Below are 23,573 nucleotides of genomic sequence, written 5' to 3'. Positions count from 1 at the left end.
GACTAAAAGTCTTACCATTCGCAGCACAATGCGTTCCATATGCTTTCATCGCCTCGAGTGATGCGGCAGCACCGAGGGGTTCATGAGAGAGTTCGGCTTTATGGGGTGATTGAGTGACTTGGTCATAGGCATCTGCCTGGTCAGAGTTATCTAAACGCGGCCAGTGTTTGCGATCAAAAGTAATGTCAAAGAAGGATATATGATACCGCTAAACCAGCCCATGATTTGTTGGTGTTGTTGAGAGGACCTTGCTTGCTGTTGTTGCTATTAAACGAGCTAGGGCTCAATGTTTAGCATAAACTGGTATCATCTTTGCTTTTTCGGGTATCGTGTTATGATGATCGGATTAGCACGGCACCAGAAACACGAAATGGCTCCCCATAAGTTCTAATTCCAACTTGAACCGCGCGTTTGCTGGTTGTGTTAGGGTTGCTACCGAGTTTCGGGATAGCGTTGTATATAACTAGGAGCTTCTTTTTATGCTCTTTTATGCTGTAATAACACCATTTTTTCGAACGTCAACATGAAACCTTAGCTATGCACAAACTAAGACAAGACATTATTCTCAGGTTAGACCATGGATTCTTGAATAATATTCCTGGCACGAAATTGCAGCGATGGACCCTCTCGCGCGGCCCCAACCCATGCTCGCAACTTAACCTGAGGACTCTGATCCATTGGCACCGAGCTGCAACAGCCCGGATCATCCTGACAATGATTTGGCGGCAATCGAATATCGTACAAGAATAAGACTCGAGCGATTGTAAGAGTGAGCTCGGCCCACGCCAAGTTCTTAGCCAGGCACGACCGTGGACCGATGCTGAAAGGGCAAAATGCTGCCTGCGCTTTGTGAAGGTCATCCTTTGTGGTTTGGTCCTCTATCCATCGTTCCGGTTCATATTTGAATGATCTCGGATAATACTCCTCATCATGATGGATGGAGTATATCGGTGTTCCGACTATAGTTCCTTCTGGTAAATAATATCTATCCACGGTAATTCCTCCATCTAACACACGGCGAGGTGGTATATTTGACACTGACGGTGACATACGCATAGACTCGGATATGCACGCATATAGATAATAACAAGATTTTAACTGACTGCCCAGGCGAATGTCTTCCACCTGTCTAAAACACGAACGGATCTCCATTGTAGCTTTTTGCAGAGCCTGTTGGTTATGTGCGAGGTGAAACAGGACGGAGCTCAGGTTGGCAGCAACACTATCCGACCCTATATTATTCAGTCAGACCAGGAAACTCTGGGTGAATCTTAAACTAAAAGAGTAATATACCTGCAAGCAACAAGAGCACTGATTCATTCCACAACTCCTTATTTGTAAAGCCTTGGCCAGTTTTTGGATCTACTGCATTCAGCATATAGTGGAAACAATCTTTTGTAGAAACATTGTTCCCTAGGCGGGCTCTCTCTCTCCCCTGGTGCCGAACCCAAGCACAAAAATCCCTTATTCTGCTGAAAAAGCTGGCTAGTAATAAGTGATCGATCTTGGATCGCATTATTTGCGGTTGAGCCATGCACTGTATGGTGTATATTAGTAATCATAGGCAAGACATCGCGCTCTTGTTGTCGACATAGAGCTTACCGTTGCAGCCCGGCGACTTAGCGTTTTGGTCAACTTTGGTACATAGCGATATCTACCATCTCCTAGCATGTTAAAGCTTTGCCCATAGCAGAGATCACTGATCACATCAAAGGCAAGGTAGTCACACAATGGTGCGACATCCACACTGGGTCCCCAGACATTGGTAGGAGAAGTACCGAGCATATCACAGAATGGACTGATATGGGATAGGATTTTATCCTGGACTCCTTTCAGCGCATTCTCTGTAAAAGCCTGGAATAGGATCTTCCGCTTGAATGCATGTGTCGTTTTGTCGACACAACTGAATGTGTTTAGATTCTGGTTGCTAAGACTCATTACCACATAAGAGTCAGCCTTGCAGACGTTGGCCTTCGTAGAATATATATCTACCAGGCTTTTCTGTGAACATATAGATATTGCATTGGGGCCGTATCTAACAATATTTCCTACATTCTTATTTTAGCATAACTTGAAATGATAACCGGAAGTGACAAGCTCACCATAGTTCTGATGTACCACATATAGTTTGGTATGTGCAGAACCGTCCCACATGTACCAGGCGGCGTACCAATCAGTTATCTTTCCTAGTGATGGCCCCGGGAATTTAGCCAATGGGTGGAAATATAACCGATACACGATCAATGACAGAAGCTAGATATCAATTACTGCACGTTAACTAGACGGAGATAGCATTGGGGATATAGATGGGAGGTACGGACGTAGATGAGGGCTAAAAGACCAATACACAAGATCACAATCATTATGGTATCGATAGCCAAAGAATCTAGATCACGAGGTAATGGACTTTGTATACACAATTTAGCATGTGCCAGGTTATGCTACAAAGTGGTTCTCCAGAAAAAGTAAAAGCCCTTGGCAACACAGCTTGTGGAGCCCATTTTGTAGATCTAGGGTTTGGGGTATCGTGCCTCAACACATGGGTGTGGGTTTGAGCTGTCCTCTCAGATGAACTCATCGACTTTAACTGCAGAGCATGTTAGATTGTTCTAGCCCAAGGTAATGGACAACTTGTTGAATCATAGACTCGTTGAGCTTGTTGGAGAAGTATAGATCTTGGTTCCGATATGTCCGGCACTTGTATACTATAATCGAAATAGCCTCTACCGCTTCACATTATTAGGGCTGCGAACGGGTATAGTTACGGGCTGTGGTGATGCTCCCTACCACTTTACCCATGGATACACCCGTGGATGAATTAGCTTATTTTGTTCTTTTTAACCAATAGCGTGAATGGTAAAGTAAAAAAACAGAATAATTAAGATTAAGAGCCATGGATGGGTAAGGCCAAAAAAACGCATGTAGAAGAGGAAAGATGGGTCATCGACCATAGCTTAGCTACATGTGCCGTGATACTATGAGGGCTGGAGTAGTCGTTGGTCAGAAATATTCGCAAAGATAGCATGAAAACTACAGTAACATGTTTCTCGGGCCTCAATCCATGGCGCTCTCCCACCACCGGAAGTCTCATCTCTACATCCGTGCCACCTAAACTTGTTCTAGCTCCTGCAAGAATATTTCTTTGGGGTTTATTTAAGCTTTATTATATCCCAATCAGTATGAGAGCACATATATGCTAGAGAATGCTATATTACTACGTACTGCGGCGACTTGCGGGCACAGGAATGAAATCGGCATCAGGTAAGTGAGGTCAACGCACTCGGAATTCTTTATGCCGGCACGCCTGCTTTGACTACCAGGAATGCTGCATTTACCAGACAGCCAACGGTTTGCGCTCTCTGTTTTTGCTTTGTCATTGACATGCCTAACGTCGGCGTTGAGCGCAACTACCGTGAGCAACGCTCTCCCGGCTATTGTTGGCGACCTTGGCGCAAGCGATACCGAAGCATTCTGGGCGGGCACATCGTTCTTACTATGTTCCACTGTTTTCCAACCATCATTTGCTATATTTTCTCATATTTTCGGCAGAAGGCCATTGGTAGGATGCTCCCTCCCCGAAGCTTAGTACAGTGAATCAAATCTAATGCTATCAGTTTGTGTGTGCATTTTTATTCTATATAGTTGGCTCTGCGCTTGCTGCCGGGGCGAGAAATTTTGATGTCTTGCTTGCTGCACGCTCCCTTCAAGGGGCTGGTGGAGGTGGTCTTATCACTCTGAGTGAAATTCTGATTGTCGATCTGGCTCCCCTCAGAGAACGGGGGAAATGGCTCGGGCTAATCAGCCTGATGTGGGCTGTAGGAAGCGTGTCAGGCCCTTTAGTGGGTGGTGCCCTCGCTCATAGAGGTATGCCCTTGAATCCCTGTTTCATATACATCCCCGATATCTACTCACAATCGTGTTCATCCAAGGACGCTGGAGATGGATCTTTGCCCTCAACCTACCTCCAGCTTGCCTGTCACTTGGTGTCATCTATGCGACCGTCAACCATAAATCAGGGCCTAGTGAGTTAAAGCAGGCCATATACCGCGTGGATTGGATAGGTTTTGGTCTGTTTATTCCTTCCATGACCAGCCTTCTGGTCCCTATTTCCTGGGGTGGGGAAACGTTCCCATGGTCGAGTTGGCATACTCTCGTCCCATTGTTCCTGGGAGTGCTTGGCCTCATAATCTTTATAGCTTATGAGATATGGGTTGCGTCCCGGCCGTTTCTACTTCGAAGTATCTTCCGTGATCGGAATGCGAAAGTGATTTACTTCCAGACATTCTTCCATGGTATAGTGGTAAGTTACGAGTCAGCCGTCCAGCTATGATAGGGATTTTCTTTGTCTGACTCAGGTGTGGTTAAGGTGCTCGCAATGTTTTATTATCTCCCACTTTATTATCAAGCTGTCAAGGGATACTCACCGGTGATGTCCGGCGTTGCTCTCCTCCCTGTGATGTGCCCAATGAGTATTTCCGCAGGTCTTGTAGGAGTCGCGATGACGATCAGTGGTCGCTACCGATGGGCACTTTGGACTGGCTGGGCCTTCACTACGACTGGAGTTGGCCTTCTTTACCTTTTGAACGCCGATTGTCCCATCTTTCGATGGGTCCTCATCAGCCTCGTTTGTGGAATCGGCATGGGCTCTCTTTTCACTAGCATGAATCTTGCCGTACAAGCCAACACCGCCGAGAACGAGCAATCCTATGCACTTGGATTCTTCACATTCTTTCGCACCTTGGGTCAAACGATTGGTGTCGCCATCGGAGGGAGCATTTTCCACAATATATTCGAGAAAAATCTCCCTGCCGATCCGGGGATTCTTGCCTTAACCAAGGGTGGCAGAATCGACGCAGAGCCGCTAGTCGAGGTGGAAAAAGCACTACCAGAGAGTGATCCTCGCAAAGCGAAGATTATTCACGCCTATGTGGAGGCCTTAAGAATGATATGGATCGTCCTGTGCGCCTTCTCTGCTGCGTCATTATTGGCCAGCCTCTTTACCAAAGCTTACAGCTTAGGAACAGGTGCGGGCAGGTCTGTTAGCCTAGACACTGAGCACGGCCATCTCGATCCTCCGGATGTCGAGAATGACAAAACGGACTGTGTTCGAGATGCCGAGTCTGGAGAGTCTGGACCGCAGAATGTGGGGCTAGATTCAAGGAAAGAGGACGAACCTTGAGGCTGGGTAAATCCACACTTTGAATGCATAACCTTAAGCCTATGCGAAGCTAAAATCACCCTTTGGCTGAACCTTGAAATCACCTTTCTTAGCACAAGCTCTTGGATACAAGGTTAACGGGATCTACGGGTGAGGCTGCGGAGACGCATCTCCCGAACCAAATCACACTGTTTTCACTTGCTAGTCACTTTAGGACAAGTATGGTAACCAGTCCTCACGTCACTCATAGTGCCAATTATCATAGTAGATTGAGATATCTGCTCTAACTGGCTGAAATACACGTGTGGGGAGCTTTGACAGTCGTGGTTCACTTTTCTGGAACGTGTAGTTGTTGTGGCAATCGAAACGGGGTCGATGAGGTCATCTAGCCCTACCGTGGATGTGGACGTAGTATATTACCTACATTTTCGTGCTGTCATAAATGTAATGATTAATAATAACAACAAAACTAATGACAGGTAAACGTAGTTTCACACAGAAGTGTCTTTGTTCTACGTTCTCGGGGGAAATCAGAGTATCATCACTGGCCACTCCTAGAGAACTGACTGGTGGATGATGCACGGTCTCTTCCTACAATGTGGGAGAGCTTCAACTACAGCACTTTTCAAAATTAAATTTGACTCCTTGACTTTTTTTATTTCTATGTTTGCTTTTGGAGATACCATAATGGCTAGGAATCGAGTACATTATTACTACGTCATTAAGTTTATGGACTACTGGCGTAGAGTTTCAATCAGTTGCCGAACGCATCAACTTTCGTGAGATCTTTCCTCTCTGAGTGAGGCGGTGGAAACCCTTCGCCTCCCCCATGAAGATGCTCCATGGAGTCGTCGTGGATGATTCCATGGAAACCTTTGCGTGATGGTAACATATCACACAGCTGTGCTTTCCTTCGGACTCCAACTGTGTTGTTTTCAGTAGAAGTTGACCAAATCGAATCTCACAATTTCCAGCGTACATCCGGTAGTGTAGGGTATTTGACTGTCCACCTTTTCTACTATTTCCACGTCTTCTTTATTGAGACCAAAGAACAATTCATCCGTGAAGAAAGCCATGGGAATCCATGCGTGGCATTCCAGCTGCGAAGCGGAAAGATGATTATTATAGACGCAAATACCCAGCATGTCCTCTTATACCGACTCAGTAGAGTAAGAGGGTGGTCTTTCGTTGGAATTTCTTTTTCCCTTTTTTTTTTTTTTTTTTTTTTCTTTGGAAAGAGACTGATAGGTAACCAACCACACGGGCAACTTCCTAGAATATTCTATGAGATGGACAGGCAAGATAGTTTGGAGCTTTTCATAGGCCTTTATAATACACCAGTGGCTCTCCCCCGTAGAGCTTTCTACAGTAGCATAACTATATTGCAAGACCACCCGAGCAAATCTGAGGAGGGATTGAGTAGGACAACATCGGCTTCTCATCGAAGTAAATGACGGTAGGTCATATAATCTTGAATTTCTGTAATCCCCCTGATAAGATTCAGTGTTCTGGCGTTGGCTTTCAGCTGACATTGGTGTTAGAACAAGAACAATCATTTCAATTGCCTTCACCTTACTCTCATAGTCCAACAGGCCCGGTCAAAACATAATAGAGACAACAAATCATTTCACGAGATACTTTGCTTGGTGCTCTATAAGGAGCTCCTTAATCTGATGCCTATGATATCCTCCATTCTCTGCTGCTGTCTTGATCATGTCTTCAGAGACTGGGAGGCTCTCTCTCCAGTATCTCAGGAGAAAATCTAAGTTCTGATATCCATATTCTTTATTCCCTGCTGCTGCCTTGGCTACCTCTTCAGAGACTGGAAGACTCTTCCCTCGATACTTAAAGAGAATCTTCATAAGCTGATGGCCATCTAATCCTTCATTACCGGCCGCTGCCCTCATAACCGTTTCTGAGACTGGGAGGCTCCTCCCTCTTCGTTGCAACAGAAGCTCCATGATTTGAGGTCCACCCAATCATCTATTCTCTGCTGCTGCCTTGACTACTTCTTCAGGGATAGGGAGACTCTCACATCGGTATTCCAGGAGTATTTCCATCATATGATGTCCAAAAAATCCTTCATTCCCGGCCGCTTCCCTAACCACCGTTTCTGAGACTGGGAGGCTCCTCTCTCTTTGTTGCAACAGAAGCTCCATAGTTTTATGTGCATCCAGCCCTTCATTCCCAGCTATTGCCTTTATCACTTCATCAGAAATTGGAAGGTTCCACCCTCGGCTTTTAATATGGAGCTCCATAATTCGGTGACCATATCTTTCGTTCTCTGCAGCTGCTTTCAATATCTCCTCACAGATTGGGAGACGTTCTCCTTGGTGTTTTAAAAGGGTCTCTATGGTTTCATGACCATTTGATCTTGCTGCTGCCTCCTTTACCACCTCTTTAGAGATGGAACGACCTTCCCCCTTATACTGCAAAATAACCTCCATTATCAAATGGCCATATAGCGTATTGTTCTTTGCCGCTATCTTGAAGACTCCTTCAGAGAGTGGCATATTTTTTCCTCTGTCGTTGAAGAAGCTCTATGATTTGAAACCTATTGCGTCCTTGGTTGTCTGCTGCTGCCATCATCACTTCGTTAGAGATAGGGATACTTATACCTTGAGAGTGAAGAAGTTCGATTATTTGATACCCATATTTCATATTTCCTGCTGCTGCCTTAAGCACTTTCTCAGTAATAGGGAGACTCTGCCCTCGGTATTGTAAAAGGATCTCTATAGTTTCAGGACCATCAAATCCTCTTTTTTCTGCAGCTGCTTTGACAACTTCTTCAGATATCAGAAGGCGTTCTCCCCGCTGCTGTAAAAGATGCTCCATAATTCTATGGCCATAATATCCGTTCGCTGCGACTGCTTTGACAACCTCTTCGCTAATCGGAATCCCTAGAACCTCCTTGGAGAACAGACATTTTACTGCTCTTTCGGTGTCTTCTGATTGAAGGAGCTCCAGAGCAATGTCATTCAAGACCCTAGCCATGTCGATCAATCGTTGTCGCCTCTCTGGAGGCTCTTCTTGATATTTTGCTTTCGCACTAGCGCACTCTTCTCCGTCCTTTAGTAGGCCTGAGGTATTCTTAGCCAAAGGTATTTTCCAGGTGAGAAGAACATTGTATATTGAATTTCCGCTTGGACCATCTCGTAAAAGATTTTCCAAGTCCAGGCCCTGCAGCTCTTTATTTCGTTCCTGTACCACAGTCGTTGTAATCATTATAAAATGAGTTCTGCGCATTCTAAGAACACTTGGCTTAGAAGCCCCCTCAAGCAGGAAAATGATGTCTCCTTCCTGGATCGGCTTGGCAGAGGGTTGAACTGCCCAATGTTCTTCATAGCCTAGTGAACGTGCAGCACGGAACAAGAAAACCTTCGCAAGCTGCATGCTATTCTTCGAGACTTCCTCGTTAACAGAGACAACCAAACCCAAAATCAATGCTTTACTCTTGATTACTGCAGTGTCTATACCAGGCCAAGTCTCCACCAAGCATTCCCCAGAGAGAATATATTTAATGATGTGCTTGAAGACTTGATACCATGGAATGCTGTAGCTTAGTTCTAGAGCAGGTGCTCTTAGGCTCTCAGCACTTAGGCCTAGCAATGCGTATATTTTGTCATGGTTATTCGAAGACTCGTGAAATCGATACATATCAATCAGTTCGCCTATGGAGCGGCTGCCTTGAGGATCAAAATGCTGCTTGGAACGAAAATTTGCACCTCTGATAAGATGGAGCACTGAATAGATTATCATTGGCAAAGGAAGGTCCAACTCTTCGATGCCATCACAAAAGGCATGTCCATTTATTTGAACAGAACCACACATGATCGAGATACACCGTGCGGCCCCAGCTTCCTGAAGCACCTGCTCTAGTTAGTAATGACTACCATGCTTCGCAAGCCCTCTCTTACCCAGATACGGCGAAACCACTTTCGCTGAAGCAACTTTATGCAGGCATCACTAACTCTTTTCGAGTGCCGACCATCTAAGCATCGCTCATTTTGCGCCTTGTCTTCTGCAAGGGATCGTATATATTCCAACGCTGTATCGCCATCCTCGAAGGCCTCCCCAAGCCAGATGATGACACGATCAGCTTGAGCATAGATTTTTCGCATAAGCGGGATCTGTTTGCTCTTTTCTGCGATATCATCCTGGTTGATACAAATGGCGTCAACCCACAACACTCGGTCAAAATGGTGGTTCCGCAGGTTAACAAGTGCCGCATGGAGGTTGGGGGTGACATAAAAAATATGGTTATTTAGCTCAATCCGGTGAGATTTTATGACATCATCTTCATCATTGGCCCATACATAGGACAATGCTTCGTAAAGGTGCTGCGTACCACCCCTTTCCGATATAACGTAGTCAGACAGCCTACATTTAACTGGGGCGCTATGCTCTGTATGTGGTAAAATGTGGATCATACGAGTAGCACCGGGCTCTAACGGAAGTGGTGGATAAGTAAACAAGGGCATAGTAACAAAAAGGAAGGCTGATGTTCAGGGTATACCCTGAGCGTACACTTCAAGCTCCTTACGCTACAATCAAGGATGAATGAATGTGGACCTTCCTCATGATGAGGTAAAACTGCCACGGAAGGAGTTGAGTTGGTCTAGCTTCACGGCGGGGTAACCCGATCATAGGCCAGTTAGTAAAGTGCAGTACGAGCGATCATGTGCTTAAGCCCAATCAGGCTGAGCAGTACTAAGAAATCTCCCAGCCAGGTACCGCTCCTAACCTGATATAGTTAGTGATGTGTGGTGCCTACTAGTACCTACCTAGATAGTGCTCACACATTCCTCTTCGGGACAACTGCAGAGCAACAGGTGACAGCTAGCGGGGTACTAGAAACGGCTCCCATTGGACCGCGGACTGCCTGTGAGAATTGTACTAACCCCAGTGCGGTATGGGCTGCTACCGGTTTCAGGATAGCGGCTCAAATCGCGGGTTTCTCGCGTCGCGTCGACGCCATTACTAGTACTACAGGTACATCTATACTCCTACTTCAACTTCTTTCACTCACACTACAAAGATGCCTACAGGAACCCTTTCTATACCTCGAAACAAGCGCTGGTCTGCGGTTTCGGGCTCCGCCAACGCCGATGTCGCATATCAAAAGTTCCTGAAAGAAAAACCAAATGTATACGAATATGTGTGCATCTGCAAACGCCCTGGCGCTAATGACGATGATGAAGAAGACGAAGATGTCACCGAAGATGGAGACAACAATGAACCTGAGTGTGACGGGGGTAAAACCTGTCGGTGTTACAAGCCTGCGACCGACTACCCTGATCACCCCTGGATATTTTCTAGAGCTGGATTGGATAAAATGATCACTTATCGTATCATGTTGGATCTGCGAGACCCGGAAGCCTTTTCGATGTACACTTTCAACGACCACTCCGGTTATGGTGCGATTGAAGTCGTACAGAATATGATGCTCGATTTCGAGGAAGCCTCGGGCAAATGGCAGCAGCAGTGGGCCGTGATTGAAGCCCTAGCCTGGCTGCTTAGTGGTGACTTCCTCGCACCTATGGTGATGTAAGCTTATCCATTATCTTAGATTGAGGGTGCGTACTAATTCATCCACTGAATAGGATTGATGATGGGGATCTATTCCGGCAAACTTCACTCCTGCTTGAACAGATGTTCCTCGCCATGCTCGCTGAGCTCCAGAAGGAAGGCCAATTGGAGGCACACTCTGATGTCCACAATATTGGTTTGATAATGGGGTTGATTGCCAGTGAAGCCAACACTTTGCGGTCTGATGGTTTCATTAACATTAAGAAGTCGAAAGCGAAGTCGTATCACGGACAGAATTTCATTCCCTATCTGCTCGCCTATGCCCGCAAAGGCAATATCACCATGCGCGGACCGTCCAATATCGACGAGATAATTGCTGAGGGTGAAGAATTGTCAGAACAGGAGAACGTCGAGCTTCCCACCGCCCCAAAAGACCCCTGGGAATGGGGCACGGCATTCAAGGCATACAAAAGAAACGCAGTTGCCCCCTACGGCGGCCGTCCCAGGACAGCCATCGGTGGTGACCGTCTCGACATCACCACCTATTCTAGTGCAGAGCGGAAAAGAGCAAGTTTCACCACGAAAGATCCGCTTACTGCGGATATGATCAAATCGATCAAGGAAGGGTTGGTCCTTCAACTTGCATAGTCGTTCTCAAGAATGCTGGGCAGATATTCTACTAGCCTTTCGGAATTATCTGATGACTGGCTTTGCTCTAACTGTACCATGCCCTGTGTCTGATCTAGAACTGGAGCTATTCACAGTGGATGGTTATCAAACTTGGATAATAAGATTATGAAAACCATGATAAGAAAATTTCAATCTTCGAGATGCACCCTAATTATGCCCACTTTTTATTTGCTATACAAGCAGCTGTAGCCACGCAACTGAAGATGCCTCATCAGTGTACCTGTAGTTATATTCTATATGTATCCTACTAAGAGTCACAGTAGCTACTAGCTAAGAGCTAGTGGCTTAATAAATCATCTTGACTCTCTTGGTAGTGGGGAAGGAGAATGATTAGGGCTTCCATCAGTGGCCTGTGGGATCGAAACACTATTGAACTATTGAACTCTGTCAGTCTGCATAACGTGTGATATTCCTGATATCCCATCATTTGGTACGAAGTGCAAGCTATCGATCTCCACCTTGGAAGATCGCCAAAATTCAACTTACAGCGGATATTCATTGGCCTGGCTTACTGTGTCCTTCCACATTAGTTTTCGCACGAGCGGATTTGACTTATGCGGAAATTGTAATGAAAAGGCACACGTCATTTATGCGTGTCTCGCAAAAACCTTAAATCTTCCACTGACTTTGGTCGAGATCATTCGCGAGATCGTTTTGGGACGTCACATTATATTTATGCTAGGGCCCCACTAGATAGTTTAAAGATCACCATGCAGTGGCACCAGAAAGGACAGCCTAGTGGTTAGCTTCAACTGGAAATAAACCTAGTCTTGGGGTGTAACTCCACGAACATCTGACTCAACGACAACTATCAGAACCTTGGTTAATATCCATACAGTACCAGCCAAAAATACGAGGAAGAACTACTCATACGATCGCCGGTAGTTGATCAGCGGCCATGATAAAAGGGTCCCTTCCATCTTGATATCAAAAGCCCAATTTTGCCTCGAAGAAACCACTATCTCTCACCCAGATTTGTATTTGTTATTTTTCGACCTTATTACTTAATCACTTATAACTTATAATATAGCTCCATCTTCAATATGCGATTTCCTATCTTTTACATTTTGCCTGCTGTCCTGGCCAGGTCATCCCACCTCCTGCGCGCTAGTATGTATCCCTCCAACGACCTCACCGTCCCCCCGTTGGTGTACATTGTTAGATGAGAGTTTTTCTTATCTACGGGATATGCCCCCCTCGTCTTCTTCTATAATAGTCCCCTCTACCGTAGCTCTATATATGACCAATGCTAACTTCATCGATTGATAAGCCGCGGAATTCGAAGGTGCAATTCAGGGGACTCTAGTCTTGGAGCAGTCCAAAGACACACTTCAGATTGACGGCAAATTGAGCAATATCCCACTTGGAAGCCACGGGATTCATATCCATGAGTTTGGAAAAACCGGCAACGGATGTCTTGACGCGGGTGATCACTGTATGTCTGTCACCGATCTAAACCCCCTGTAATGGCTGCAGTAGAAGAAAAGTAAGAGCCTCCCTGGGATCACTTACTGAATAAATATAACTAGACAATCCAACCAACCAAGACCACGGAGCCCCCGATGATGAAGTGCGCCACGTTGGTGACTTTGGAAATATTGACGTTACCAGTGACCCGTATTTGCTTAGTTTAACGGATCATGTTGCTAAGCTTGATGGTCCATACTCTGTGTTGGATGTAAGTAAAAAGTCTAGATATAGGGACTTATCATCATCCATCCGAGCTAATATGGAGAAAATAGAGAGCAATAGTTATTCACGCGGGTAAGGACGACCTTGGTAGAGGAGGCAACGAAAATTCAAAAAAGAATGGTAATTCAGGGGCCCGCTTGGGTTGCGGTATGTTTCCTGAGGTTTTCTTACCTCTGCACAACTGATTTACAGAGGCTAACATGCTTTATCAGCTGTTATCAAAGCGGTAGACTAGACGCCGCAAATGACACAGTAGAGGCCGCTGCTCTGTCCTCAAGTCAATGTTGGCGTTCGGGTTGAGGAGATGGCATTTGACCATTGGAGTCAGCGTCCACCTAATCCCCCTTATGTTTTGTATAGTGAATTGGCTGGATACAAAACACTCGCGTTGTAATATGCCAATACAACGGAGTAGCGTTTCAGGCTAAGAGACGCCCTTAATGTTGTGTTAGAAAAGCAATAAAGCGGATATTTGGATGAGAAATTGAAGGGTTAGGCCTACTGTACCCATTTCTCGTCCATCAGGTTAAGGAGGGTAGTGAGTGGTGCCTTTATAATCCTCCTTTGTGTTATCCGTCTTATTGAAGTCCGTAAGAAGTTGCTGGGATATAGTTCTATTAATGTGGTGCTTGTTATCTACAGACTGAGGTACTGTATGACTGATTTCCCAAGTTTACTCCCCTTCAGAACCCAGTAGCTAAGAAAATGTTCAAACTTCGCTCACTGCGCAATCACATGATTTTAGGGTTAAGTTCTTACTGAAGGAAAAGCGCCCGTTCGTACCCGGTGAATCTAGACCACTCACTGGTGGAACCATAACTGCTCGGGGGAAACCCTGAGGCCTGGGCCGTTCCTGACAGTGAACCCTCTATGGCTCGTACCATTACTTCGGCTGAAGCCCTTGGAATTCATGGGCCCTATAACCCACCAAAGTACCCCATCCTAAGCTGATTTGCAAGGCCAGACCCTATAGAGTCTATAGCAAAGTCCTAATAGGCATGATACGCAACCTCTTCTGCTCGGGAGCTCTGTTGACTGGAGGTATCTGGGATTTCGGCGCCAGATCACGGCTTTGGCACGGATCAATCGTGTTCAGAACGCCACTTTGAGCAAGTACATCCGCAGCGAAGTCAGACTTCAAGATATTGTTGGTACCTTCGGTGTGGAATATTTGATATTCCATTAGTGAGGGGCTTGCATGATCTTTTCCAGTTGTACACTTGTCACAGGTGTCCTATTATTCATAGCCCCCTAAAGTTCTGAAATCGGGGTAGTCAGCCGGTATCAAGATAGGCAGCATGCTTGCTTACTCCATGCTACTTGTCCCTACCGACGCAAAACACCGGCCTCTCACACGATAGATTGCGATGCAAAAACACTTAGTTGTCTGACCTTCCCACACAGAGAGACGAAACAGGAAAGGCTCTACTCAACGTGGGAACTGTAAAGCGCCACGAGGGGTTCTTTGCAGAGTTTCCCGTGTGTTTTGGCTGGCTGTGTTGGTAATGCACTCAGGGCATCGGTATGGGTATGTTGCAGGCGGAGAGACCTAGATGCAACTCAAAGAGCAGGCCTCTCTAATAGCAATCAAGCTAGCGGCACGCCCGAAGTGTTAAAGATCACAGTGACCTGCGCAATGTCCTACTACACTCGGCGTTATTGCGCGCCTAGTAAAGGGAACTAATCTCCAGCGTTACAGATGGTGACTAGGCGATGTCAGCTTGCAGAGCCAGGGTTGATTGAACGCTCTCCCTTAAACACGAGAGAGTCAGCCCACTTTTAGTCAGGCTTTTTCTTGGTTTTGTTTTCTCACTGACCAGGATTGCTTTGCCTGGGTGGATTGTGGGTACCCAGCCACAGCGTTTGGATGAACACTGTTCGCGAGCCACGTTCCAATTGTTTGTGACCAGGGGTGTATATATTCCCAGGATACATATAGTGTGAACAGGTTGGTTGGCTCATAGTGCATGGTTTATGTTTGAGTAGTCGCTCAGGTGTTGGCTGCTGCAGAGGTCACAGCCTCGCAGCTTGAAGAATAGCCGCCCTCCCTGCACGCACACAACAACAGACGCTCAGCAACATCACCATGGCGGAACCAGAATGCAACTACCTCAAGTACGTTAAGGCCTTGTGTCTCATATTAGCCTTCCACCTTCAGTATCTTTGCTCCATTTCCCGGGTTTCACGGCATTGAAAGTGACACCAATTCCTACGTTCTTTTTCCTACTATCAATCACCCATACCAACATGGATCCCGGAGCTGGTTTAATAATTGCGAGTCTCACGAGGGAGGCTGCTGCCGTGCTTATCCAACGGCACGGTTCGGAAGCCGTCATTGCCGCGTTACGGGCATGGGTACAATACAACAGCGGACGGTCGTCGAATCTGGGACACGAGGAGGCCATGAAACAAGCGAAGAACGCAATACCGAGCTTCTTGAACAGCATCGAGTCGAATAACGTTCGTATTATTCCAGGCGCGTTCAATTCCTCTCCCGAGTTCATCGCCATGTTCCAGGCCGAGGCGCTGGTCGCGATCCCCGTGGCCCTGCTTGCGGTCAAGCAGGCGATTGATCGAGTCGGGTCAAGCCTACAGGGTATTCAACGCGAGCTTACGATTACCAACATGGCAAAGATCCAGGGATGGGAACAGGAGGGCTTCGGTGCGCATGTTTATCGTTTTGTGGAGTACGAGATGCTCCGAGTTGCAAACGCCCGCACGAAGAGCGGTGATCAACGGCGGCACTACTTCTACGTCTGGAACCGGGATACAGACTGGTATCCAGTCTTTGAAGCGAAGAACCGAGCTTTCCCTCTTGGTTCTGAGTTTGGCGGGTGCCATCATGAGCTTGATACGATCTGTATGCGGATGAGAGCCGACAGGAGGACACTCATTCAAACTACGTCCCATGGACGCACGGCGCAGTTTCATCTCCTCGTTCCAACTCACGAGCCTTATGTTCTGGATCACCCTGTCATATTCCACGAGAGCCTTCTTCCGCTTACTATCACGGGCCAGCGGCATCGCAGTGTGGACCTCGTCTGGTTTAATCTCTGCTCGAAACCAACGGAGTTACATCTGCAATGTATCGGAGTCTTGGGAGAGAGGAGAAATACCATTGTGCAGGCCGGAGCTCTTAGCTTCGCTGGGTGCTGTATTGGCTTCATGGCAGCTGGTTGTGCTGCTGTGGCATTCCCTCCCTGCGCTCCCCTTGCAGAGGCAGCCATGCTGCCGCTCTGGTCGGGAGGAGTAGCTTCTTGGAGTGCTGTGGCCGGCGCCGCTGTTTACGAGGACGCTAATCGTGGGGATCTTTGCGTCCTAGGGGATGATTCCATACTGGTCCAGAGAGAGGGATAGTGTGCGTTGGCTTGGAACAAGCGTCTTTGGGGGTGCCATAGCGTTTGTCCTATGCTCAAGAAGACTCTTACCAAGCCCGGGAATTGGCTTGTATTGCTCTCAGTCGTTTGTTGTCTATCACGTTGTCCACATTAATGGCTTTCTATGCTGTATCTGGTTCTTCTAGCCTCTTCGCCAATTGCTATTCCAGTATTATATCATGAGCATTCGAAATCAAGCGTAGGCAGTCAGCGTCCTGGCCCGCTCCTGCAGGCACCTGCTAGTATGACAATGTAATCCTCGGGTATAAGGCTCTGTACCGTAGAGAGGGTTGCGAGCTAATGCCAAATAATTAGCGGTATAGTTGAATGTATATGCTTATTCGTGTGTCCTAAGCGCCAGCATTTTCCAGAGGAGGAGCTTCTATCGTCCAGTACTACGGAACAGGTCGTTCAGACGATTCTGACTGACCTCCCAAGCGTTCCCTACGCGTCTATCGGATTCTCCCCAAAAGAAATGGATCTTTTCGGCGACCTTTCCTGCAACTAATTGCCTGACATCCAGTTAACACGGGTGATAATTCTGCGGACAAGCCTTTCACTATTTCCCAGGTATTGATATGCCTGGCAAGCCGAAAGCCTTGTTCGAAAATCGGTTATGAGTGGTTCGGTGCTTTGACCTGAAAGTCAGCCTTTAAAGCCTGCAACGCTCTCTCGAACATGTAATTCATTGGCCCTTACAGAATAGTTCTGTTGTTTTATTTGACGCCGGGCCGTACGCCAGCTAACAAAGTATTATGTATGTGTGGCAGAGTTCTACTATAATCAATTCATCGCCCCATCGGCGGCTAACCTTCTGCCCCCGTTCACTTACAGAGCAGCCTTGTCCAGTGAATCTCACCAGAACTAGCTGGTCTGATACGGCGCAAGAGACGCAGAATTTTGATTGAAGCCAAGGCTGCATTTGACTCCAATCAATGGATTTCATAGGGGACTGCCTTGTCTATACTTGGATTAAATCTCCATCGTTCAAACCAACGATTGAAGGCAGCGCCGCCATGAACAAACTATGATCCATGAAAGGGCGCAGCTATAGTGAATCATAGATGCCAACGATTCAACGCCAAGGTTTAGCCTCAAAGATCCAAAATAGCCTAAGGGTCACGTCATGGTCCAATACCATCTGAATTAGCCTTCTTTGTACGAACTATTGGTTCATAACGACAACTGTGTACAACCCCCCCCCCCCCCCCCCCGGCGGGTGCACTTCGTCGCCGCTGCGCCCTGCCAAACGGGACATGGGTTTAAGAGAAGGCTGTGTTTATTGGGAATGATGGATGATACCACACTCTATATAAGGCTCTTCAAATGCGGCGCAAAATGTCAATACTGCCGCCAATATTGAAGTTCCCTTTTCTCATCTACCGTGCTTCGTACTACTTTACACTACACCCAGTATCAAACCATCCATGGCGTCCGTGGCTGAACGAACCAGAGAGTGTCTCGCAGAGCTGGAGGTTCACTTTACGTTAGTGTCCCGTCTCCTGTTGACTCATATAACTCATCTAACTGACCGAGAGCAGAGAGACCAAAATCCCTTCTGACGTACTGATCATTCTCGGACGAACTGGGTCCGGGAAATCATCTCTTCTAGAGGACCTATCTGGTCTCAATGGTTACTCACAACAGAGTGTTGACTCCGGTGAGCTTACTTCCTTCAGATACTTCCCTTGTTCTGAGACTTATGAGCCGGCCACAGTCACAACGACCATCCAACTCTGCAAAGCTATCATCAACGACAAACCCTACTTCGTCATGGATACACCGGGCTTCGACCCCAACGCCGAGGAGAGGGCATTCCGTGAAATCATACGCGGTGTGCAATCCATCCGCCCCTTCGCCCGCATTACCGGTTTCCTATATCTCACCTGCATCCCCCAAGAACGGTTCGATGACTTTGACCGAAAGTTGATCCAGTTCATCCGTGCCTTGAGTGGGCTGCAGTACATTCCCCGCGTCACGTTTATAACAACCTTCTGGACCGCGACGCCGGGACAGGCGGCATCTTACAGCCATCGCCTTGCGTCCCTTCGGCGCAGATGGGAGGATGGTGTTAATGTGCGCGGGTTGAAGACATATCAACACGGCTGGGACTACAACGGCGCTGGTGGAGATAGAGGTGTGATTATTGATTGGTTTATCAACCGCGAACAGATTGCGCGCCATGCGAAGGAGATGGTTACAAGGAATTATAGCAATCCGAGTATTGTCGCTTCGAGGATCGAAGCGGAACTGGATGCTAATGTGCCCATCCACGAAACGGACGCGGGGAGATTGCTTGGGCTACCTACTCCTGCTCCGTCGCAGTTTACCACAAGCGCACACGCAGCAGCACGACCGAGCCAAAATGCCTCTTCGCATACAGATGCCTCGAACCCGGTACCCCCGCTGGCCGCACATACATCTAGTAATACAACCCAAGAACAAACAGCGACCCCGCCGCCTGCGACTTCTGCTACCCAAGTGCTTCTTGAGGGACTCAGCTGGTGCTTCCGCAATATTAACCTTGGCAGTGTAGCCAGAGGCACGGGTTCAAGACCGAGCATGGTTAGTGGCGATCCATATAGAGGAGGTGGAGGTGAGTTCCCGGCGTCCTTTTTTTTTCCTATACCTTTAAGTATATAGCCGAATGTTGCTAACTGATATTCGGCTAGATCCTCTTTCCCATGTCGACTTGATGAAATCGAGAGGCCTTGACTCGAGCAGGGAGGCCAGGGTGATATATGCTCGGCAACATGGAATAGGAGGCGTACCTTTCTCTGCGTCGTGGGGGGAGGCAATGCTGAGGCATCTTCAAAAGAATGGATGATACAATACATGGCGATTGAAAACAAGATGGTTTGAAGGGCGCAAGGAATATGATATGGTTCGTAGTTGTTTATAAAGCCCTACTATTATTACATATATGTTTTGACGATGTTGCCCAAGACTTCAAGTTCCAAGGTGCTAACCCAGGCGTATTGTTTAAACAACATATTAAATAGCAGTCGATGGTCGATGAATGTGTAGCAAGGATCACAAGATTAATTATAATTAACCTTGTAGTGGAATGTCTCGCTAGGCCTGTATGCACCTTATCTACAATCCTAAAGAATCTCATGTTATGGCCATGTAGTACCTAGTGCGTGTCACGAATGACTACTACGGTATTCGATTACACGGCGAGAAGCAACATTCTCTGACAGTCTCCTAACCATCACATCGGTGCATGGAGAAACTTGTACGTCTATAATAATATAATATTATTTATAAGGCTTAATAGGGAGTAGATATTATAGTAAATTAGTTGATTGAGTACAGGTATACGCATAACTAAACAATAACTAATACCATAAATACATAAATACATACTTAGCCCTGAAATCACGGGACCAGATAACAAGCGGCCAGCTATCGACTCTTACTCTACATACAACAACACCATCTCCAATTGCGACTCCATAATCAATAATCCAACTCAGGCCGCAAAACAACACCCCCCTCCACTAACCCTCCGACCTAAAAAGAAAGGAAAAAACAAAGAGAGAGAGAGAGGGAGAAAAGAAGAGAAAGGGAAAAAGAAAAATGACCGACCTAACACCAACCCTCAACGCAATCCTCCTAGAACGTCAATCCCCGCCTATCCCAATCAAAACTTACAATAAGGCCTCACCAGCTGATGAATTCCTGAAGGAAGCTTACCGCATTGTACGTACATTTTCCTTCCCGGATCTAGTTTATCCAATTTCTATTTCAATGCTTAATTCAACACCCAAAACCAACGCAAACAACAAACTAACAAACACAACAGAACAAACACATAACACACCTAACAACCTATCTCCAAAAAATCCGCCCCCAATATCTCTCTCTCACCAAAGCCCCTCGCCACAAGTCCTCGTCCCCAAAACCCAGAAACCCAAAGTCGGGAGACGAAGCAGCCGCGTCCCCACTCAGCGACACCGATCGCGACCAAATCGATACCTCCACCTCCCTCGTTCTCCATGATCTAAGTAACTCCATCTCAACACTTTCCAGCGCTGAGACTCTCCGGCATGAGACGGCGACGAGTATCCTTCGGAAGAAGTACGGGCGGTCGGTCGCGGGACGGGTGCTTGCGAAATGGGCTTCCGGGTCTGGGGCGCTTGGTGATGACGACAGTGAGGAGGGGAAGAGTGAGGAGCAGGTGCGGGAGGAAGAAGGGGTGAGGGTTTTGCAGGTTGTTAGGGGGAGTGTGATTTGGTTTTTGAGGAGGGGGTTGGAGGATGTGGTTTCTTTGCAGAGGGGGTTGGTGGAGAGGAGGATTGAGAGGGTTAGTGAGAGGGAGAGGAGTGTACTGTTTAAGGGTGGTTCTGGGGGCTCGAATACTCGTATGTCTGCTGTTGGGGATACTGGTGCTAGCAGTGGTGCGGGGGGTGCGTTTGGGGTGGATGATACGGTGGGTTTGAAAGGGGCAGGGATGGATGAGAGTGAGGTGAGGGCCATTGAGGAGGAGCTGTCGGCGGAGCAGTTGCAGCTCTTTGAGGCCGAGAATGATGCCATGGTTAGGTATTATGAGGATACCTTGAGTAAGGTCCAGTATGTTTCTCCACCCCTTTTCTCCAGCCCGGTGTTGGTAGGGGTTGGTTTTGTGGCGGTGGGACCGGGCTAATGTGGAGTAGGAATGCGGAGAAGTCGCTTTTGGAGATCTCGTCGCTGCAGCAGACGCTGGTGTCGCATCTTGGTACGCAGGAGGAGTATATTAGTCAACTCGTCACGGATGCGGCGTCGACGCAGACGAATATCGGGCGCGGGAATAAGGAATTGAAGAAAGCGAGTGAGCGGCGGAGTGCGGCACAGGCGGTGTTTTGGGGCACGGTTGGATTGTGTACGTCGTTGATTGTTTGGGATCTTATCTTCTAGATCTATTTTAATCTGGGGTGTGGGTTGAAGATGGTTATCTGATGGGGGTGTCATTTCCCATACTGTACTTATACTACCTGATTAATTCTCACGAGTGATGCAGATACTTGATCTATATTTAGGGGATATATAACCGCTATCTGAATGACGAACAAAGTGGACATGGCATCAATGAAATAAGGTACAGGGAAATAAATTTTATAATGTCTCCCGGACGACACTGTCGACTGCCTCTGCGAAGTAGTCGATGTTATGTGTGTTGAGGCCGGCCATCGAGATTCGGCCGTTCTTGGTCTGCAATGGCGGTTAGCTTGAGGGTTCCTGGTGGCCTGACTCCGAGTCCCGACATAAATGCCGACCGGATACCCGGCCCAATCATCGGAGGCACCGAGGATGAGTAGCGGTGAACTTACCATATAGATGTGCCACTTCTCCCGCAACAACTTGACTTGTGATTCAGTCAAGCCTGTGAAACTGAACATGCCGATTTGATCCGTCACATGGTTCCATGTGCCAGGTGTGCCCTTAGCCTCGAGACGCTCACGCAGACCCTGACGCATCTCCGCGATGCGCCCACTCATCGTCCGGAGGTCCTCCTCCCATTCAGCGAACAAGGTGGCGTCATTCAGAACACGGCTGGCGATTTGCGCACCGTATGCCGGGGGATTCGAAATCTCCGATCGCTGCAGGATGGCCAACTGACTGGCGACATTGGCGATATCGTTCTTGGCCGCCGCGCCGGGCGCCGAGACGAAATGGAACGCGCCCGCGCGCTGACCGTACAGACCGAAGTTCTTCGCGAAGGACTGCGCGACACACAGCTCGAAGCCCTGCTCGATGAAGTATCGCACCGCCCAGGCGTCGCGGTTCAGGTCGCCCGAGGCGAAGCCCTGGTATGCGGTATCGAAGAAGGGGAAGTGGCGGCGCTCGCGCATGACGACAGCGAGCTGTTTCCATTGGTCTTGGGTGAGGTCGACTCCAGTCGGGTTGTGAGCACAGGCGTGGAGGAGGATGACGGAGCCGGCGGGGGCCTCACGGATGCCGTTCAGCATGCCGTCGAAGTTGAGGCCTTTCGTCTTGGCGTCGAAGTAGGGGTAGGTCGCGAGGGAGAGGCCGACATTGGTGAAGATTTGGTTGTGGTTGGCCCAGGTTGGGTTGGAGAGGTAGATGGTGGGCTTGGGATTCGCGGGGTGGAATTTGGCCAGGAAGAGGGCACCGAGATGGACAGCTCCTGTGCCCGAGATCGTCTGGAAAGTGGCCACCTAATTGACCTGTTAGCGAATGTGGGACCCACGACCGACCGGGGTGCAGCGTACTCTTTGTTCGCGGATCGCTGGGCTGTCAGATCCCAAAATCACTTTCTGGGCGGCCGAGGTGAATTCCGGGAGACCTTTAATGGGGAGGTATTCGTTGTTCACGGAGGGATCATTGCGAATCAGGTCACCGGCCTGATCAGGGTTAGCTCCATTGGTTCTCGTCGTCTCAACTGCGCAATTCCACCACATACCTTTTTCACGACGGGGAGGATCCACGGCTTTGCGTTGTTATCCCGATAGGCGCCGATAACCAGATCGACTTTCTTATCAGAGGGGTCATTGCGGAAGGCCTGCGCCAGACCAAAGAGCGGATCCTCGGGGGCGGCAGGGACCACAGACGTGGAAAATACGGAAGGGCTGGCAGAACCCATGACTTGAGCGGAGAGGGACGCGAGACGATTACGAGCGATGGTGGAAGAAGAAGAAGCTGAGGTGGACGGAGGCGACATGATGACGACGGGGGGGCTTTAAAAAGGCACAAAAGAAATCAATTGATCAAACAACACGCTGGTCACACCACCTGAGGTCACGGCTTGCTGCTTGCGTTCACCGGGGCAAATAAATTCTTGGTGAGACTGGAATCCCGACGGCACCAAAGGAATTCGTCAGAGGCAAATTAAGGAATTGAAATACAATGGAAAAGTTGGGGTATTGAGGAGAACCGTTACCTAATAATGAGGGGAAATATAACTCATATAATAATAGTAATCTTGGTAATAAATCTCGTATAGGGAAAGTAATCGCGTATAGTACAGGGTATAGTAAAGTATTTCCGAAAATGCAGGATATCAAAGTATTGATACACCGAAATCCAAAAGAGAGAGAGAACCGTTCATCTTGCAGGGAACCGTCCGATGTTCGATCTTCTTTAATTTATATATGGCACAAGACTGAGGGAATGACCTTTTTTTT

The 23,573-nt window shown here is 47.7% G+C and overlaps 9 protein-coding genes across 9 annotated transcripts; 5 read left to right on the top strand and 4 right to left on the bottom strand.

Moving 5' to 3' along the window:
* Positions 1-470: 470 nt before the first annotated feature.
* Positions 471-2,363, bottom strand: BDV38DRAFT_294934 (cytochrome P450; the record flags this gene model as incomplete). The annotated part of the gene is made up of 5 exons (XM_032062614.1): positions 471-1,232; positions 1,294-1,537; positions 1,603-2,048; positions 2,103-2,253; positions 2,322-2,363. The coding sequence occupies 5 exons, from the start codon at positions 2,361-2,363 to the stop codon at positions 571-573; spliced, it is 1,545 nt and encodes a 514-aa protein (XP_031910997.1). The 3' UTR covers positions 471-570.
* Positions 2,364-3,322: 959 nt separating this feature from the next.
* Positions 3,323-5,179, top strand: BDV38DRAFT_294932 (MDR family MFS transporter; the record flags this gene model as incomplete). Its single annotated transcript, XM_032062613.1, has 4 exons — positions 3,323-3,559; positions 3,615-3,864; positions 3,930-4,300; positions 4,367-5,179. The coding sequence occupies 4 exons, from the start codon at positions 3,323-3,325 to the stop codon at positions 5,177-5,179; spliced, it is 1,671 nt and encodes a 556-aa protein (XP_031910996.1).
* A 1,697-nt stretch (positions 5,180-6,876) lies between these two features.
* BDV38DRAFT_253416 (uncharacterized protein) lies at positions 6,877-7,291 on the bottom strand (the record flags this gene model as incomplete). Its single annotated transcript, XM_032055234.1, has 2 exons — positions 6,945-7,291; positions 6,877-6,895 (listed from the first exon to the last, which is right to left on the bottom strand). A coding segment is annotated over exon 1 (175 nt), but the record flags the coding sequence as incomplete, so codon positions are not given.
* Positions 7,292-7,657: 366 nt separating this feature from the next.
* BDV38DRAFT_285319 (HET domain-containing protein) lies at positions 7,658-9,639 on the bottom strand (the record flags this gene model as incomplete). The annotated part of the gene is made up of 2 exons (XM_032060467.1): positions 7,658-9,028; positions 9,076-9,639. 2 exons carry the CDS (start codon positions 9,637-9,639, stop codon positions 7,658-7,660), a joined length of 1,935 nt encoding a protein of 644 aa, XP_031910994.1.
* Positions 9,640-10,196: 557 nt separating this feature from the next.
* BDV38DRAFT_285318 (uncharacterized protein) lies at positions 10,197-13,304 on the top strand (the record flags this gene model as incomplete). The annotated part of the gene is made up of 7 exons (XM_032060466.1): positions 10,197-10,705; positions 10,762-11,313; positions 12,408-12,487; positions 12,648-12,812; positions 12,907-13,055; positions 13,120-13,216; positions 13,282-13,304. The coding sequence occupies 7 exons, from the start codon at positions 10,197-10,199 to the stop codon at positions 13,302-13,304; spliced, it is 1,575 nt and encodes a 524-aa protein (XP_031910993.1).
* A 2,105-nt stretch (positions 13,305-15,409) lies between these two features.
* BDV38DRAFT_253413 (uncharacterized protein) lies at positions 15,410-16,431 on the top strand. Its single transcript, XM_032055233.1, has one exon. It carries the CDS (start codon positions 15,473-15,475, stop codon positions 16,424-16,426), a length of 954 nt encoding a protein of 317 aa, XP_031910992.1. The 5' UTR covers positions 15,410-15,472; the 3' UTR covers positions 16,427-16,431.
* A 1,291-nt stretch (positions 16,432-17,722) lies between these two features.
* BDV38DRAFT_294928 (uncharacterized protein) lies at positions 17,723-19,348 on the top strand. The gene is made up of 4 exons (XM_032062612.1): positions 17,723-17,932; positions 17,988-18,106; positions 18,164-19,042; positions 19,119-19,348. Exons 1-4 carry the CDS (start codon positions 17,874-17,876, stop codon positions 19,271-19,273), a joined length of 1,212 nt encoding a protein of 403 aa, XP_031910991.1. The 5' UTR covers positions 17,723-17,873; the 3' UTR covers positions 19,274-19,348.
* Positions 19,349-19,921: 573 nt separating this feature from the next.
* BDV38DRAFT_145132 (putative SNARE protein (Ufe1)) lies at positions 19,922-21,595 on the top strand. Its single transcript, XM_032051510.1, has 3 exons — positions 19,922-20,151; positions 20,255-21,021; positions 21,105-21,595. Exons 1-3 carry the CDS (start codon positions 20,029-20,031, stop codon positions 21,343-21,345), a joined length of 1,131 nt encoding a protein of 376 aa, XP_031910990.1. The 5' UTR covers positions 19,922-20,028; the 3' UTR covers positions 21,346-21,595.
* BDV38DRAFT_273144 (aspartate aminotransferase) lies at positions 21,544-23,110 on the bottom strand (the record flags this gene model as incomplete). The annotated part of the gene is made up of 4 exons (XM_032057629.1): positions 21,544-21,639; positions 21,759-22,607; positions 22,662-22,793; positions 22,853-23,110. 4 exons carry the CDS (start codon positions 23,108-23,110, stop codon positions 21,544-21,546), a joined length of 1,335 nt encoding a protein of 444 aa, XP_031910989.1.
* Between the last annotated feature and the right edge of the window lie 463 nt (positions 23,111-23,573).

This window comes from Aspergillus pseudotamarii, assembly GCF_009193445.1.
Source record: "Aspergillus pseudotamarii strain CBS 117625 unplaced genomic scaffold BDV38scaffold_48, whole genome shotgun sequence".
NCBI classification, from domain to species: Eukaryota; Fungi; Ascomycota; class Eurotiomycetes; order Eurotiales; family Aspergillaceae; genus Aspergillus; species Aspergillus pseudotamarii.
This window is presented reverse-complemented; position numbering and strand designations above follow the sequence as displayed.